At 25.5% G+C, this 20,312-nt stretch overlaps 2 protein-coding genes across 5 annotated transcripts in view; one reads left to right on the top strand and one right to left on the bottom strand.

The window, feature by feature from the left end:
* The window catches only part of LOC145975959 (sex-regulated protein janus-A), a 113,318-nt gene that overhangs the window by 33,164 nt on the left and 59,842 nt on the right, over positions 1-20,312 (bottom strand). The gene's annotated exons all lie outside the window — the stretch shown is intronic.
* Positions 1-20,312, top strand: part of LOC145975939 (phosrestin-2) — a 72,264-nt gene that overhangs the window by 10,076 nt on the left and 41,876 nt on the right. Inside the window, exons 2-3 of one of the 3 annotated variants that reach the window (XM_083106716.1) lie at positions 3,046-3,346; positions 4,051-4,226. In XM_083106716.1, the coding sequence (XP_082962842.1) occupies positions 3,269-3,346; positions 4,051-4,226 (254 nt within the window). In that variant the 5' untranslated portion in view covers positions 3,046-3,268. Of the gene's footprint in view, positions 1-2,881; positions 3,347-4,050; positions 4,227-20,312 lie in introns of all 3 variants that reach the window. The other 2 variants (XM_083106711.1, XM_083106708.1) reach the window with 2 other exon arrangements.

Raw genomic sequence — 20,312 nt, 5'->3', positions numbered from 1 at the left:
TGAAATATTTCAAGACATTAATATATCTAGATTAAAATACTCTCTAACATGGTAACATAAAAAAACTACAATTTTACATCTGCTGAAGAGCTTATAAAAGCATGCTATACTAGGCGCCAAATTATCTCACATGATTTTTGCAGGCTTTCCAGCAAACCGTTGAAATTTTCCCTTTGATTTCTTATGATGGTATAAATTACAGAGAAAAAGAAAATTTGTACAAAACAAACGATAAAAAGAAAAATGTGTCTGCTATTAAAAAATTGGAAAATGAAAATGGGAAATCTTTTTAATGCAATTTCTGTCAGAATATTATTTTATCAAATGACGAAAATGGATTGCATAATAGGAAACATCTTTGCATTATTTATAGCTTTGCATCATTTAAAAGATTCGTTGTAACATATAATGCTGTTTATTTTATGTAGTATATATATAAAACTATTACAATTACTATATATATATATATATATATATATATATATATATATATATATATATATATATATACATACATTTTCCACATATTAAATTATTTACAATCTAAATTTACAAATTAAACTTAAAATTAATAGTAATTGTAATAGTTTGAGTAATTTCATGTTGAATGTTTATTAATTCACGCATATGTTGATACATCCAGTTTCAAAGATTTACATAATACATAATGTACGTACATTTTTAATTTTTTTTACAAATTTCCATGAATTATCTACTTAGCATTTTGCCATTTTTTAAATTTTAGCAAAAATTTCTGTTACCTATCATTGTTTTCATTTAAAATATACTTATTGCAAATATATGTATATATATATATATATATATATATATATACAATATATATATATGTATATATATATCTTATATATTAAATCTGTTATATATTATGTTAAATGTATATGTATGTTTGTGAACATCATTTCAATTATTGAAAAATCATCATAACATTAATTGTTACTCATTAAAACTGCATAATATTATAATTATTATTATATTTTTTATGATTTCTCTTTGTTAATTACAATCGTGACATATTACAATCGTTATCTGACATTATTATCAATCGCAGCATGTGTCTTCAATTGCTATCAATATACAGATTATGGAGATATTCCGCGTGGGAGAGTTAGATAGGTTTAGAAGCTTTATTTAAACAACAGCATGCAATTCAATTCACTGGAAATCCTTTACTATTCAATTCGTGACTGTATTATCATCATTAGACATCTTCGAATATGAGTGCCACTGAATACCAATAGATTTTCTTGACCTGAATATGAAATTCATTATCGAACAATATCACACAATCTTTAATTTCGCGGCAAAATATATCGTTGATAATCAAAATATATCATTTTCAGTTTTAATAGCTATTTTGATCACTCTACTTGATTAAATATTTTTCGCATCATTATTAATTATAATAGTAATAATTATATGTATTAATTAAATAAATAAATATTTATTTTTAAAATTATTTTACAAATGGATTAAATTTTTTATACTAATACTTATAAATATATATACTTATAAATACTTTAAAAATGTTAATATAATTATATAATGCAACATAAACACATATTCATCATATTATATCATATTACACATTACTATTACGTCATATTATATATTTTTATTTTTAAAGTGTTTATAATTTAAAAAAAATTTATTTGTTCAATTAAACTTAAATAAAAAGACAACGCTTATATACGTATATCTCCAAAATTTTTTTATAAATTCTCTATTATTAAAAATTACATAATTTAATTCTATTTATTAAAATTTATACCAATAATATTATAAATTACATATTATATATTATATATTATTATATTATAAATTTATTTCTTATGTTTGAATGCGTACATACGTACGCATGTGCACGCGCGTGTGTATGTGGATATGCGCGCGAGAGAACTGAGCATTTTAAATATACATATAATATAATCGTACATAATCAATTTATTTCGAAGTTTTACATTGGAACAGTTTTGTCTCAAAATGTAAAATCAGTTAATTGTTATACGAAGACAATTATTAGAAAAAGAACTACAATATAATGTTCGAATGATAAAGAAAGTTCATTACTTTTCATTAACGTTCATTAAAAGAGAAATTCTTTTGTATCACTTTTTTGACTGAATTTTGAGTATTGTTACTTCATTTCATGGAGTTTTTCAGGGCGCGCATTGCTCGCCATTTGCTAATTTTAATTATGCCAGAATATAAATTTTATAAAATTAAATATATACACAAATAATTAAATATATACATAAAATCAAACATGAAGAATCATTTAAACTTGCATTTGATTCTTCTCATATGTTAAGTAGACATATGACAAAAATATAAAAAAATATATATTATAAAAAATATATATTACAAAACTAAATTTTCTCTTGAAATTCATTAAATAGCAATAATATCTTAAATGAAATTGTAATTTCATTTTTATATATTTTTTATTATCTTATATGCTAAATATAATTTACTGCAAAAAAACATATATTTCCTTAATTATATTTTTATATATCTTGTTAAAAGTAAAAAAACAGCGAAAAAAAATTTTGTAAAGAATATATGGCGCAGTTAAAATAGTTAAAATAGTTAAAATATACCAATTTATCGATAAAATTGTGCCAAATAAATTAATTCATTGAAATCTGTTTTTATAAGAGTTTTAATTTCTCCTTTCATTTTCTTAAATTATATTTAATTTCTCCTTTTATTATTTTCAAATTATTAATTACTTCTTGTTCTTATAAATATTTTGTAAATTTATTCGAATAAGTAAAAGAAAAAACAATATATAATATTTTTAGAGAGGAAAGACTTTTCGTAGACTATCGTACTTCAATCCAATGTAGTTTCTCTCTAATAGTAGAATGCGATTGTAACGATCAATCTCAGCGAGACCTTGACACATGCCCTTTTACTTGAGTGTTCAGGATATTCCCATTTCCTCTCACGTAAAAGATCACCGATAAAATCTCATGACTTTCGCCATATTTTCCTAATTCAACGAATTTCTTCATTCGAAACAAGAGCGAGCCATTGTAAAGTTATGTTCTGTGAGAGCAACGAAGAGCTATGATGAAAATGTGGTATCACAACGTCTAAACGGGACACGAACAGGAAAGACTTAGGTCAAAGTCGTAACACATATCGGTGGTGTGCGTAAACGAGATCAAGAGTTGTGTGTGTGCGAAATTATATATTGCCTGTTGGACCTTTGTGGCCGCGCTGAAACGAGAAAGGACGAAGAGAGATGGCGGAAAACGACAACTACGTTGCGCCGAAAGCTGCTGTGAACCGATCCGAGGACGAAGTGCTATATTCTGATACAGTAACTATTAATTTTGCACGAAAGTATGAATAAGTAACAAGAAAATTAGAAATTACAAATATTCTTACTCGAAAAAGAATATACATATATCCTTTTTATTAATAATAACTTTCGAGCAAGAATATATATATATTAATTTTTTAAATATTAATAAGCTATGTTTTTTTCTATCAATTAAATATTTTATATACATATATTTAACACGTCTTTGTCTAAAGTATCCATTTTACTGCATATCATTGCTTTCTGCTTTAATCAATGTTATATATATATATATATATATATATATATATATATATATATATTATTATAATGATATATATATATATATATATATTACATTGATTAAAGCAGAAAGCAATGATATGCAGTAAAATGGATACTTTAGACAAAGACGTGTTAAATATATGTATATAAAATATTTAATTGATAGAAAAAAACATAGCTTATTAATATTAAATTAAAAAAATTTAATATCAAAATCTCGACAATGTTTATCTACGAATTTTTTTTTCTTTTTTGTCAATATTATTATTTTTATCGAAAAATTTCAAAACTCAGAATTCAGAAATTCAAAATATAAATTTGTATTATAATTGTTTTTTCTTATCTTGTACTTGCATTCAATCGGAAGATTGAATGAGGAGCTATTTTCATATTAGCGAGATTTATATTTCTTAGCTTTCTTTTTTTTTTTTGCACAGGCGGAATGCAAGAACGTAATGATGGATAATTGCGACATGAAAGACAAGAACACGGCGAATGAAGAGAAAGAAGAGGAAGGATATTATAAGAACGAGATCAAAATGGACCAAGCGCAAGGATTGCAAACAACACAGATGCAGGCGCAAGTGCAGCAAACCGATACGCAAGCTGGCAGGTGAGAACACGATCCTTTTCTCTTGCTTTTAGTTAGGTAAAGATTGAGATTTGCACGCGACAAGATACTCTTTTATAATATATATATATATATATATATATATATATATATATATATATATATATATATACAAACATATGTATTCACATTAAACATGCAACCTGCAATGACACATAAAGACAAAAACAGGAACAAAAACAAAAATATGACGTTTCGGATTGATTGAAGAAAGTATGTAATTGTCTTTATTGTTGTATATCATGTTCTTATTTGGTAGTATAAATGATTATTTAATTTTAGATATGAAAATTAATATAGAGTGATAGATTGCATTTTTATAATCTGAAATAATATATTTTTGAAGATTTCTATTAAAACTTCTCTGAGAGAGGAGGGGAGAAAGAATTATATGTGATTTTAGAAAGTAAAAAAATAAAATCTTGACCTAATTTTGAAGTATTTCCAAAATGTTATTTTAATTAGTAATTAGTAATTCAAAAACAATAAATTCAAAAACAATATAATTTGTAAATTTGTAAATTGTAAAAAAATGTTTTAATTGTTTTTCTTAACATCTAATGAAAATTGTTGTTTTAATGTCGTTTTTTGTTCACTTAATAATGAAGTAATCAAGTCTAATGTTTTATAATATTTTATAATTTTTGAAATTTGACTTTTTATTATTTTATTTTATTAGAATATTTTATTAAAAACATTTTCTACATCGGAATAAAAAAATTGTCTTACTGGTAGATGTGAATATAATATTTTTTTGTCATTATGTGTCGGCATCACATAATATTATGAATTGATCCTTTTATTGCGTTGTTGGCAATAGATAACATATATTTATAAAAATAAGCGCATCTAACTTTTTAATTTCCGAAAATTAATATAATTATATCCTCCCATAAGCAATGTTTTATGACGAAACTTCAGGAAATTATATCAGGTAACGTAAGATGTAATACAGTGTATTATATGATCACGAATATAAGACTAATATAACTTGACATTATATATATCAATATGATTAATTAGATAGAATCAAGTTACATGTAAATTCAGGGCATGTTGATAATACATAATTCGAACTAAGTGTGACACAAAGCTATCAATAAGCTATCATAAACGTTATTAGAAATTAATCAATTTGAAATATGTTTAATATATATGGTATGTATAATAAATATCAAAATAATGATATCAACATGATTAAAACTACAAGGTTGATTAAGGTATTAAGATTGATTTAAAAATAGCATAAATGTATAATAATATTACATTAATAATATATAAAAATATATAATAATATTACATTAAACAATCTAAATAGATGAATGTCTTTTAATCAATATGTTATGCGTCAATAAAAAATAAAAAATTAAATTAATTATTTAAACTCTACGAATAAGATTAAATATTGTTTAGAATTAAATATAAAATTGAAGTTACGAAACTTAAAGCTTAACTCTACTTAATGTATGTTTCTTATTGAAAAACAAGACTACGAGAAATGGCAATATCATGCTAATAGTCAATTCTTATCATAAGATTCTACAGACTATTTTATACTGAAATCTCTCGTGTCATAATAATCGCCTAGGAAAATTCGACAAGATATTATAATGATACAAGATTTAGAAGAACCTGAAAATTACAAATTCATTTGTGTATTTACATATATCTATTTGCATCTCAGACATGCATATGTTACTTAATTAATTAATCCCCAATAATCTTAGACGTAAAAATTTGAAGACGGATACAATTTGACAACTGTAATAAATAATTTGATATTTATAAATTATAAAATATTAATAAGTTATATTCTTTTCGTTCGATATTTATTAAAATTAGTAATTAGGAATTTCGCTCAAATAAATAAATCAAAATTAAATCAAAATTGGCATAAGAGCCATAACGCAGTAGTTGGGGCGCAGGAGAAGAAACAACATTTCCTTCTTATTGATTGTTGTTTATTTCAAACCTAAACACTACATAAATAGTTACGTTTCGGATGACTTTCCAAAGAAAGATAGGGATGTATGTGGGAGGAGGTCGGACGTGTTTTTACGCCCATTTGATCAACGAGCGACAGAATCCATCCGTGGCAACGGCATTGACGCATATCCTGTGAAGAGAGCATTCACACATTTTTCAGCCTAACGAATAATTGCTAGAAAACAATATTCGCAGACTAGAAAAATATGTGAGGCGCAAGTGGCTGGATCGTCTTTGAGCCTTCTTCAGCGCGATTAATAATATAAAAAACAAACCATTACATTGTAAAAAAGGAGAAAAGTTTATCTCCTCGACGCGCGGGTGACGCGAAATTTCATCACGCGGAGATCTAGCAAGCCTGCTTCCAAAAGTTCATCAAATGTATTAAAACATGCTTCCAATTATCCTTCATGTAGTGTTTACATTTGAAATAAACAATTAATAAGAAGGAAGTATTGTTTCTTCCCCTGCGCCCTAACTACCGCGCTGTGGCTCTTATGCCAATTTTGATTTAATTTTTATCGATATTTATTGTTGTATAGAGTAAGTCAAGAATAAATTATTCAAGTTTTTCTAATTCCGGATATTCTTCGAAAGCTCCTCTTTTTATCTTTTATATAATATTTATTATTCAATATCGAAATAATTTATTTTTGCTCAAATTTTTAGAAAAATATACAAAGTTTCTTCTCTCATTAAAATATTATTAGATAAGCCTCCTGAAAAGCAAAGAGTAACCTATTGTTTTCATTTACAGTTAATTGCAAATTAAATATTCAGACAAGTAAGAATTCCCCGGATCGTTACATTATAAACAAACATATCCCCAATAAAAATGTAAAATCTTAGGTAATTAAATATTTAGTCTGTGTTTGATTACGATCCGGGCACGCCAAGTTTTCATAACTTACTCCGATTTAAAGACTGTGTGATTTAAAACTTGTGTAAAACGTTTTTTTTTTAATTATACACATTATATAAAAATTGTTTTAGGAATTAAAAGAATCCTAATTCTCATTTAGTGTTGATTTTAAATATTTTAAAAATCACGTTTCTCTGAATAAATATAAAATGCGTTTGAATTTCTTAGGGAGAATTTATGTATAATATTTCTACAATGTAAGATTGATATTTCATGGCAAATATTATATCAAATTTACAAATTGCTCTTAAGTACTTGGTTAATAGTAATTATTGATTTTATATTTAGTTTTAATATTTTATTTTTTAATATTTTTTTAGGAAAATTATTTGTTGAGGTTTTATTTTTTAGAAAAATGATTTTGTGAGGAAAAATTATTGTAAATTATTTTTAAGGATTTTTTTTATTAAACATTTTGTTGCATAGAAGGTAGAATATTTTTTATGTACTTGGCATGTTTTTTTTACTTTTGTAAGGTTTTTTTAGAGTATATATATGTATGTATATTAACAATATAAGATAATTTACTTAGAGAATTCTAAATGTGTGTGTGTGTGTGTGTATTATTTTGAGTTTATGTATAATATCTATGCTACAATATAATACTCATAAAAGTCATATCAATATTTCTTAATTTTATATTATTGACGAAATGACATTATTTTTTATATATTTCTTTTTTCACTTACTTAAAAATTTATATAAAGTAGATCAATACGTAACCAAATTAAAATAACATATTTTACGAATAAAATTAAAATAAAGTCCTAAAGATTAAATATTTATTTTAACAATATATTTGTTAAATAGATTGTATTTGTGTTTATGTCTTTAGTTTCGAAGCATTTATAATGTAACTAATCTTTATAATCTTTATATCTTACAGTTATTGTTAACGATAGTTGCGTTAGATAGTTTATCGACTAAGTTGAATTGATAGAACCGCCACGGAGGAATGGGCGGCGCGATGGCTGAGATAGTGTGTGTAGCAATATGGTGAATGAGAGGAAGAACTGCGCAAATTTCTGTTACTTGTAAAAGTTAGAACTAATAAACACAGTTAAAAGCAATTCATTTCCCAAAAGGAAAACAATATTAATTAAAGAAATAAAAACATTAAGTATTGTTGCGAATAGAAAGGAAAATAATAAATGAAAAAAAGTTTATTATATAAATAAAGAATTCGTACTCTCTAAAAGTGAATCAGTGTATTATCACTGAAAAACAGTAAATAGTCACTTATTACAGCAGTTATAAGTACAGCATTGTAAATCAGTGATATTTTATTGAAAGAATCAGTTAATAATTTTGACTGTTTCAATCAGTAATATTTCTCAATATTAGTAATATTTCTTTCGTTATTGCCAGTAATATTAAACTACAATTCATCTCTCTATCTATTTCATAGAAACTTAAAAATTTTATTTATATTTACTAAATATTTATTATATTAAAAATTTTATTTTATTTATATATATTACATGCATATTGAACTTGTTATTTTAAATAGATAACGAACGAATAATTTTCATTAAGTCGCCAGACATTTATTTGTCCGACTTATAAAGATCGATTTAATACCTGAAGCCTCTCTATTGAGATTGTATCAGAAATTAAATCGAAGTAATACTTCTAATTTTAAATGTCGCTCTTTGCAAACTTTATATAATTCTTATGACTAAAATTAAATACGAGAAAGATAGCGATCGTAGTGGTAAACGAACGAATTAGCGATTACTGGTTTTACAGTAAAATTTACTGGTTTTACAGTGAATTTTATTTTAACTGACCATAATCAGTGAGATATAAGATAAAATAACAAAAAAGTAAGCGTTTCCACTGAAGATCAGTAAAATACTCACTGATTCTCAGTGAAATCTTATTTTACTGTTTAAATTAGTGATATTTTCACTGATTCACTTTTAGAGAGTAGGTATATGAGAATTTTATATAATAAATAACCATATATAAAAATACAAATATTCAAAATATCTTTCCAAAAAAATTTATATTCGAAAATATATTAATTTTCAACATTTACAGTCTGTTTAGTAAGCATCGGTGCATTTTCACAATAACAATAAGTGAAATAGGAAATATAACATAAGGTGTTGATTAATTATAACAAGCTAATTAATACATGCGCAGCTGTATAAAATCCTATATAATTACCGGGTAAAATGAAACTTGTTGAACGCAATACGAAATTGAATGAGTATATGATTTCGTGCGCAATATTGTCGACAATTATCCACTTTATATACAAAAGCTGATAATATCGATGCATCATATGGAAAATAGTATAATACATACATATATTCACAAAACTGATTAGAATGATTTCAATGTGAATGATTGAATATCCAACATTTCTGAATTCGAAGATGTGGATATGGTTTACGCGATCAATAAAATTTAATTCAATATGGAATCCGATGAACGCCGATATCATGTCGTGTCAAATAAAATTTGAGTCCTTCATGGCATGATTAATAAATCTATAATCGAATGAAAACTTCAGGATTTTCATTACGCTGTATTAGAGACATAATAGAATGTAATTATTAATATGGAAAACAAGATATAGCAGTAACAATGTAAAAGAAAATATGTATTGAATGTAAAAAAACAATAATTTCTATTAAAATTCATTATTTCATTATTCGTAATTTGCTGAAAATAAACAATTTACACTCAAGTATAATTTTATTAAAATAAAATATTGTTGGATATTTTCATTTAATATTTACATTTCGGTATATAAACAACAATCATATAAATTGTAATATGAAAAGAGATGAGCAAGAAATAATTTTCATTTCCAATCGTTAATAAGCGAGCAAAAATGTAAAATAATTGTTGGCGCAATGCAAGTTGTATAATGTTCTCAACACATTTCGTTATTACCGATAATATTTATTCAATATCGCTTCATCAGTTTTGATACATGTTTAATGTATATTCATATCATTGTATATATTATATCTTATACGTTACAAGTTAAACGTTGCTTGCAATGGAACAGCGGCAATAAACATCGAAATATATGCAGATTTATACAATACACGTAATTCAATCCCGATATCGACAAGTATAGTGCACTAAAAAGAGAAAAAAATATAGACTAATTATCGTTACGACAAACAAATACAAATTCCCACTTTTTGCTGTTCAAGTGCGCGTCTCATTTGAAACAAGTTAATCCACTTAAAAGCTAATAATGAAGCAATTACATTACATAACTACATATAAATGTATAAAACAAAAGTGCATTTAATTACGTAATCAATCATATAGTTAACTATATATAACTAGCCGCAAAATTAAAGCTGCTAAAAATATTATATATCTTTCTTTCTTATTTCCAAATTTATGTAATATAGATTTTTCTTATCATTAATAATAATTAGAAAATTTAAATAGATAAAGTATTCTTAATATTATTAAATTAAATTTTAATAAATATTTTGATTTTTTAAATAGTCATATAATAATGTTAAGAGAAAAGACAAGAGAAAATATTTCTCTTATGTAACAACAAAGCTATCTTTTGTGCTTCGTTCTGGAAACGAAATATATTGAAGATTCCTGTAGCAATTCAAGCATGTATTTTAAGATCAGTTCAATCGAAACACCACGATACAAATACAAATACAATACATGTGAAAAGTCTCATGTGTTATTGTCAAGAAATCTGATTTTGAAAGAAGCAATCGAATGGAAGACAAGGTTTTAAAAAGGCGAAATTTATTATAAAAGTATTATAAATTTATAATACTTTTTAAAATATTATAAATTTATAATAAAATACAACTACGTGCAACATAATTTCTATCATTTTATTATTTTCTATTTGTATCACTAGTCTATATTTTAACTTCATTTTTATGTATTTATTATTAACAAATAAAGTAGTATCAAAAGGAATTTGATAAATGTAATAATTGTGCGGGCAAAAAACGTATGAAATATTACCTAATGTATTATTGATGAAAAGTTTTTCTTTTTGTACAAACAAGTTATGTGTTTTAAAATATTATATATTCACAAAAGCATATAATTTTATAGTAGAGTTATACAAAATATAGAATGTTAACATTTGATGTGTTAATACTTTTTGACGTTTAATATTTAATAAAAAGTAAGAAATATATCCATCTATTATACAACGTATTTTCGTAAAGTAATTATATACCTACTTCAAATAAAAAATTGTTGTTTATTATAAAACTATTAATAAATAAAGATTCATACAAATCAAGGCTCGAACGTTTGTCAACGTTGACTGACAATAAAAATATTCATTATTATATAACTCACACTCATATAAAAATATAAATCTTTAGGATGTTCAAAAATACAAATCTGTAGCATGTTTAAAAAGATCAAAAATTAAAAAGTGAGGATCATAGTTCTACATGGTCTTACGACTTTTTATGTGTGAAATGAGTTTTTTTTTAATATAGAGAAAAATAAATATCTAACGTACGCAAAATATTATCCATTATATGGAACCATATTGTAATTATAGATCTTGTGACGAACACTGAAAGGGGCAATGTGGGATGAACCTTCGAGCGGAAAATTGCAAGTCGATATAAAAACTCTTTGTCGTTTACATCTACTTTTTTAATTTTTAACATTTTTGGACATTCTACAAAGAACTACAGTTTGTTTATAATAATAAATGTACTAGGTGGATACTGTCATCTATATATATAAAATGCGCCAATATTTTTTTCATTTTATTTTTGCCAGTCGACACATTTAAACCTTTATTTTTTAATAGCTTTATAAAAATATGAAATACCAGTTAAAATCTTTTGGCGAATACTGAGAGTCATGATTTTTTGACAATATTATATCAAGATCCAAAAAAGAAGGATTTTTCTTAAATTAAATGTAAAGGTAAAAAATTAACGAAACATATCTTTTAATTAATTTTAGATAGAATCACATGTCTATATAAATTTTTTCATCCTTATAATCATTAGCATTACTAAAATTTTATATTTTATAAATACACACACACACACACACACACACACACACACTCTCTCTCTCTCTCTCTCTCTCTCTCTCTTATATATATAATATTTTTTCTCAAAAATATCACAATATAAAATATTATCACAATATAAAATATTTTTTCTCAAATATTTCACAATATAAAATTATATATAAGAAAGTGTAGTGAATATGTAGATAAATATGTAAAGAGGAGATTAGTTCAGTTCAGTTGAATCAGATCAGTTGATTTTGAATCTTCTCATCCACATATTTACTACATTTTCTTATATATAATTTCATATAGTGAAATTAGTGCGCGCGCGCGCGTGTGTGTGTGTGTGTGTGTGTGTGTGTGTGTGTGTGAGATATTTATGTATAAAATATCAAATTTTAGTAGCGTATGCTAATGACTCTAAGGATGAAAAAATTTATATAGACATGTGACTCCATCTAAGATTAATTGAAAGATGTAGTTTATTAATTTTTTACTTCCACAAAATTTAATTTAAGAAAAATCCTTCTTTTTTCAATCACTTACAATTCGGAAATGATTGAGAGCTTGACATTTTCGTTAAGAAAAAATGGTATTCAAATTGATGCGAGAATCTGTTATAAAAAGAACATCCGGATTTTAAGATATTTTACACTTATTGGATATTTAAAATTGTAATAATTAAATGATAAAATTGACAAGTAAGACCAAAGGAGCGAATAATTGGAGTGTAAAAAAGAAAAGAAAACACCTTCTTTTTTCTTTTAATTATTAGTACATTTCAAAATACTCGTTCTTTCGTTACAATACATGCGTTAAACACGAATGTTTCGGATCATTTTAATTTTAATTATTTTAATTTTAAAATTATGATATTATATAATTATATCTCTTATACAGAAAAATTATAATTTTATAATTTTCTGTCAATTTAATGTCATGTCCATTAACTACTAAATTTTTATTTTAATGTCATTTCTCAGAAACTTGATCGATTTAATGTTTTGTATATAGATACATATATAATGTAATTAAAAAAAATTAACCATCTGCGGTTAATTACATGGAGCTCTGGAGCTCCTTGCAAAAGCTAGAAGAGATGCGGCTATAATATCGCTCTTTGACCGATAAGGCGTGACGCGTGACTCGTGCGACCTGTGTCGCGGCCTTATATACTGTCTTAGATGGATCCCACTTTCGAGTTAGGCGTCTTTCTGTTCGCTACCTAGCGGCAAGGCGTGAAACTCGTGGAAATATATGAATATCCATTGGATATCTTTGGTAGCATATATTTGGTGCATATATTTGAGTGTATACTCACACTCAAAAAAACGGGTTACTAAATTTTAACAAAATATTTTAACATCTTTTAATGGCAACAAATCAGCAAAAAATTACCATATTGATATGAAATAAAGCTCAAATTAAACAGTCCTCTTTAAAATTGAAAAAAACCAAATTTGAGTTACAAAAAATGTTTTACAAAATGACAAATGTTGAAGATAGACTTTGAGAAATAAAAAACAAATTTTTTTTAAACTGCTGCATTGCTTTTAGGAGAATCGGCTCCCTGATGCAAAAATGTTTTTAAGCTTATTTATTTCTTAACAAATCCATATTTTCATAAATTTTCTACGACTTTTTTTGATAAAGTTTCACCGTTTTAAAGAAAATGTTACAAAGTGAAACTTTCCTTGTAAAATCTGCAATTCAGAAACAAATTGGAAAACTTTTTCAAAAAAGAAATTAAAGTGTAACTTGATCCAAGATGCTTCATAAAGATAGACGGTCAGATTCAAATCTTTCCTCAAAACAATATAACTTTATCAAAAAAGATGGAAAATTGATTAAAATATGAATTTATTAGGAAATAAATGAACTTAAAAACCCATACATTTTTGTACTACGAAACAAAAATTTTTGTAAAATTTTTGTACCAGTTAAAAAAAATTTGTTTCTCATTTCTCAAAGTCTATCTTCAACGTCCGTCATTTTAAAATATTTTTTGTAACTCAAATTTGTGTTTTTACTTTTTAAAAGAAATGTTCAAGTTTTAATTTTGTTTCATCTTAATATGATGATTTTTCGCTGATTTATTGTTATTGAAAGATGTTAAAAAATTGTGCTAAAATTTAATGGCCCATATTTTTTGTGTGTGAATGTAGATAATATGTGGATAATATGTGTATATCTAGTGGATATTTTTGATAGCTACTTAGTGGATATAGATATGTGGATGTTATATATATATATATATATATATATATATATATATATATATACATCTACTAGTTATCTATAGAGGATATGGACTTCATATAGACATTTAAACATTTATTACATATCTATTAGATAAATTTTTCCGTGTGGGTAAGGACCGTTCAATTTTCAATTTATATCTCTGTTTCTTTAAATATAAGTTGAAATTCATAAGCTGATCAATTAAATCAGTTAAATTAATCTTGTTTAACCAGTAACAAAATTAATTATCTAGGAAATTTTGATAATCAATAGAGCGGAAGAAAGAGAAAACAGGATAGGAGAGAAAGGAAGAGAGGAAGAGAGAGAGGGGGAGAGGGAGGAAAAAGAGAGAGGGGGGAAAGAAGATGAAAAAGTCACAAAACACAGAAAATATTGAATAGTACATTTGAATATATACAGTCATATATAACATATAAAAGCATGCATCATATGATCAAGGATAAGGCCATTCTATTTTCATGAAAAATCTCATCAGCACGTTGAAATGCGATATTGTACCATTTGCAATTACTAGAACATTATTCTATCTTTAAGTTACATGAGATAGTATCAGTTTTGTCTTTATAAATTTTCCGAGAAGAAATTTCCTTTAAACTTACGAATACTATTATGTTACATAAAAAATATAACGTACAAAAACATGCAATTAATGCTGTTTTATATAACAAAGTTATTCATTATTTTTAATATAGGCAATAAAAATGACTATATAAAATAATTATATAAAATAAAATAAAAACAATTATATAAAATAATTATATGAAATAAAATAATATACAATATAAATGATAACATAAAATAATAAAGATTTAAAACTGTGTCAAATGATGAAAATGCTGAAACGCTTTCAATGTGTATGCTCTTTGTCGTAGATATGTTTGCAATAATGTGCGTACGTTCGATGTCAATTTAACATTTTAATGTGTTTCTGTTTAATTCTAAATTTTAAAATTGAAGATTATTTTAGAAGCATATTATTATAATTGGCTGAATATACAGGGTGTTCAAAAAGTCCCGGACCGGTTAAATATTTCATAAACTATGCACTTTAGAAAGAAATGTTTCAGACAAAAGTTGTATGGCTTGAAGGGGGCCATAAGATGGCGTCATTGGTTTGACCTTGAAAAGTCGTTTGAAGGTCACGTGAAGGTCACCTTCAATTTCTTAAATGGAACCCCCTATTTTTTGTTACTTATTCTTGTAGCTTATCTCGAGTGCTTTCCAAAACACTATAATAAAGTATTTCTTCATTGAGTACTTTTCGAGTTATGAGGCTTGAAATAATTTCTTAATTTTACATAAACCATAAAATATCTAGTAAAATATTCATTTTTCGATTATCTTACCTTAATACTTTTATGTAGAAAATAATGAGAGGAATCGATTGGCGTAAAGAAAACACATAGTTGTTTTTGAGAAAAAATATGTAATTGTTAATTGCAAATTACATATTTTTTCTCAAAAACAACTATGTGTTTTCTTTACACCAATCGATTCCTCTCATTATTTTGTACATAAAAGTATTAAGATAAGATAATCGAAAAATGAATATTTTACTAGATATTTTATGGTTTATGTAAAATTAAGAAATTATTTCAAGCCTCATAACTCGAAAAGTACTCAATGAAGAAATACTTTATTATAGTGTTTTGGAAAGCTCTCGAGATAAGCTACAAGAATAAGTAACAAAAAATAAGGGGGTTCCATTTAAGAAATTGAAGGTGACCTTCACGTGACCTTCAAACGACTTTTCAAGGTCAAACCAATGACGCCATCTTATGGCCCCCTTCAATCCATACAACTTTTGTCTGAAACATTTCTTTCTAAAGTGCATAGTTTATGAAATATTCAACCGGTCCGGGACTTTTGAACACCCTGTATATATTATATGAGCTGTAATATGTAAAAAAAATTATGTATCATTTAAAAAAATAATAAAAATTTTCAAAACTTTGAAAAAAAAATTTTCTTTGTATCATATTCGGTTTCTGAATCTTCGCTTTCATTTAAATTACAAAAATTTTATTTGTAAATGACGTCATTGAAAGTGAAAAAGGATGAATCCAATAAATTCATATAAATCATATAAATTTTAATGCTAAGAGAAATTCATTACGTAGTATATCACAATTAAAACAGATATGATTCCATCTAGAAGAAACACTGTCAATGATCAGATTAGTATTGCGTCTAATACTCAATCTGTCATTACTAATCACAGAGTTTCGACCACGATTTTAATTGGGATAAGGTACATATTTTAGACCAAGAACCTTATTTGAACAAAAGATTGATTTCGGAAATGTTATTTATTAAAAGACAAAGAAATGGTCTAAATTTCCAGACGGATACGGAACGTTTACCCGAAATTTATTAAATTGTCAATAATTTACCAACAATCTAACATAGTAATCTTTTTATCATAATAGACAGTTTGCAACTCTGCGTATGTGTATGTTTTTGTATATTATGATTGACTCGCTTTAACGTCCTATAAACTGGTCTCAGTTATCCGAATAAAACTAATCGATCTTTGCCTTCAGAGATGTTGATCGGTTTCTCTTTGCCTTTAACCATCGGTTCATCAGTATTTTCGATGCCTGGAAGTAAGTCAGAATTTTTTGCAGTTTCTTTTTATATAGTTTTAACTTCTTAACTTTTTTAATTTTAATTTTATGATTTTAATTTTTAATTTTCTGATTTCATTACAGGCGATGCCTGTAATGAAATCAGTCCAAATTTTGTGTCAATGAATAAAACATATTATTATCAAAAAAGTAAAATCAAATAATTTAAATGGATAACATGAACTAAAGGTAGAATTAAATAAAATTAAAATTAAAAGATTAACTATCCATTAACCGAAAACAAAATGCCATAATTTAAATAAATAATAAACTAAATGTAAAAATAGATAAATAGGAATAATGAGACATCGAATCTTTCATATTTAATGTAATTTTAGACGGCACACCTTTAATTTTGACTCCGATTATGTAAAGCTTTTGTTATTTCTTTGATTTATATTTGCGCTGAAGATGATCCAAAAATAGGGTCGAAACTTCGCGAACTTTTGTATCTATTATTTTAATATTCAATTTATATAATAAATAACTGTGTAACAAAGATCGACACTTGACTCGTATTGCCATCTAACTAATTTATATGTTTAATTATAATATTTTTAAGTAAATCGGGTACGCTCTATCAAATGGTGATATTTTCAACTTTCGATTCAAACCAGAAATACGCCATCCGGATCGGAAGTTGAATTTTTTTAGGAGAACATGGTACTTTTTATTATAGATTCGAATTGTACGTGAAAAAATAAGAAACTTTTGTATCAAACGTTTTTTCTGAAAGTGCCTCTGTCAATCTTAAAATTGACCTTGAAAGTAATATCACAGGTACTGTGTGTGTGGAGGACGGAATGTGGAAATGTTCACATTTAAAAATGTGTATTGCCGCCTCGTCTTCGGATAATCTCTTGCAGACGCTCATGCATATTGTTGCAGTCTCTAATTATTACCTGAGGAATTTTATTCCATATTTGATTTAGCGCTGTGATCATTTCCATATTCTTGTCCTCCAACGCGCGCAAGCGCGCGCGCACACACGCACGCACACACACACGATGTCCAAATCCGATCAACAACCTCATCGTGGTGCGCATCAGGTAATGCTAATGTTGGCGGTAAATGAACAAAAATGTATAGGTAACTTTGATGTGTCGTAACTCTGCGAAAAAAAATCGTACAAACTTCATTTTTTTTCAATTCACACATAAAGTCCATATTTTACGATAATTACCATGAAATTTGCGAAAAAAATGTATTCCACCGCGTGGAATGAGTCAAATAATGCAATTTTTTGAAGACGAGACACGTCCTTTCTTTTAAGGAGATAACGAGAGTGGAGGGAGGAGAATAAATTCTAAATCTGACAAATGATTTTTAAAATAGAAGCTTTAAGCTTGAGAATGAAAAAAAATTTTCAAATACGACCATTTTTGACGGTTATATTTATTTGAAGTTATGCGAAAATTTGATATGAAATTACCTATGCGATAATTTTGTTGACGAGTGTATATTATATAAAAAAAATCAACTTAAATATATTATAATTATAGAATAAAAACGAAATTATTAAATGCGCAATATAATCGAACGCTATAAATATCTTTTTTATAAAAATTAATATATTATATGTTATTATATAAATATATATATATTATATATACTACATTTAATTTTTACTAATTTTTGAGATAAAAATTATTTTTAAATTGTTTTAGAGACGAGTGTTAGATTTGTAAAGGCACATGTTCTCATCATTTTATTTTATATTAAATATATATAGAAATTCACAATACGCGTAAAACTTGATATCAAGTAGCTATGCTTTTAATATGCTAGACAGATATATAGTAGAAATCGAAATTAAGTAATATCGTCTAATAGAAGTTTATTTGTTGTATAAGTTTCCCCGGCAATTCAAATAAAATTACGCATTTGATATACTAATCTTTTTTTTAATAATATACGCTTATGTATTGCGGAATATATAAAATAATTCGATGGATAAAAACTATGTCGTTTTATATAGTACCGTGTATTTTATTCTTATATTTCCATAAATTAATAAATTCTTAAAAGCGAAATAACTAGTTTATTTCTTTCAGAATATTTTTAGAAATACTTTGATTGATGGATAATGTAATATTGTTTTTAAACAGATGATAATATATAAAATAAACTCATAATAGTGAGTAGAAGAGCTTATCGTTCTAATATATTTAATATTTGATCAGAATAAAGCATTTCATATTTGTTATATTAAATATATGCACACACAGATAAACATAAACCAATATTCCAGCTGAATACCTCTGACAGGTGAGATAAAACAATAACATTTTCTAGAAAAAAAATGCGATCGGGACTCTGAAATTTTATGGGTCTCGTATTTTTTACGCGATCACAAAAGTCAATATGAAACAGCGCTGTCCAAAGCAAAATGGATAGTGAAGAGCATTTTTTAATATCACTCTAGGCAAAGTGCCGAGCAAGCTATAAATAAAAATAAAAAATGCATAAAAAATGTCCTTTACAAGTTGCATAAATATAAATCACATTTTCAAAACTGAATAAAAATATTATTTTATTTATCTACTATTATTTACTATTAAATTTTTTTTTAAATTTCCATTTCCATATCAAGGAAAACTATTATAGAATATTTCTATAAAATACATTCTATAATAGTATTTATATAAAAACTTCAAGTAAAAAGCAAGCATATTTGTAATATAAAATCTCATATATCAAAATTATTAAATAAAAATCTCATACGTACTAATAATAAAATGAATAATAACATTATAGAAAGTAAATGACAAATTTGAAGTACGATAAAAATATTCCTGATTCACGAAAACTTTTTTATTTATAGATGTAATAAAAAAGGATGGCCTTTCCATCAAGTTTAGAAAAGAAAATTGCTTCAGTAATGTTACCGTTCTAAATCGCGCAATAACTTTTACTAAATATTTTTTCGTGCTTAGTTTTTATTAACTTTATTTTCTTCTGTACAATTGTTATGTACAATTATTTTTTAATGTATTTGTCCATGAGCCTGTTAAATTCTATTATTATTTTATGAATTAAAAAAATAAATAATAATAATTAAAAATAAGCATAAAATTATATGCACAAATAAAAAATTAGCAAACAAAAAAAAAGAAGAAAAAAAGAGAAAATAACGAAACAAAAGAAGAGAATAAAAAACAAAGACAGGAAAAGAAAAAAGGAGGAAAAAAATTGAAAAAGAGAGAGAGTAGGGAAAAAGAAAGATATAGAGAAATGAAGAGAAAGAAGTGAGAAAAAGAGAGAGAGAG

This window comes from Camponotus vicinus, unplaced genomic scaffold (assembly GCF_025532165.1).
Source record: "Camponotus vicinus isolate PSW18456_S1 unplaced genomic scaffold, iyCamVici1.0 SCAF_1, whole genome shotgun sequence".
Lineage (NCBI taxonomy): Eukaryota > Metazoa > Arthropoda > Insecta > Hymenoptera > Formicidae > Camponotus > Camponotus vicinus.
Note: the sequence above shows the minus strand (reverse complement) of the source record. Positions and strands in the feature narration are given on the sequence as shown.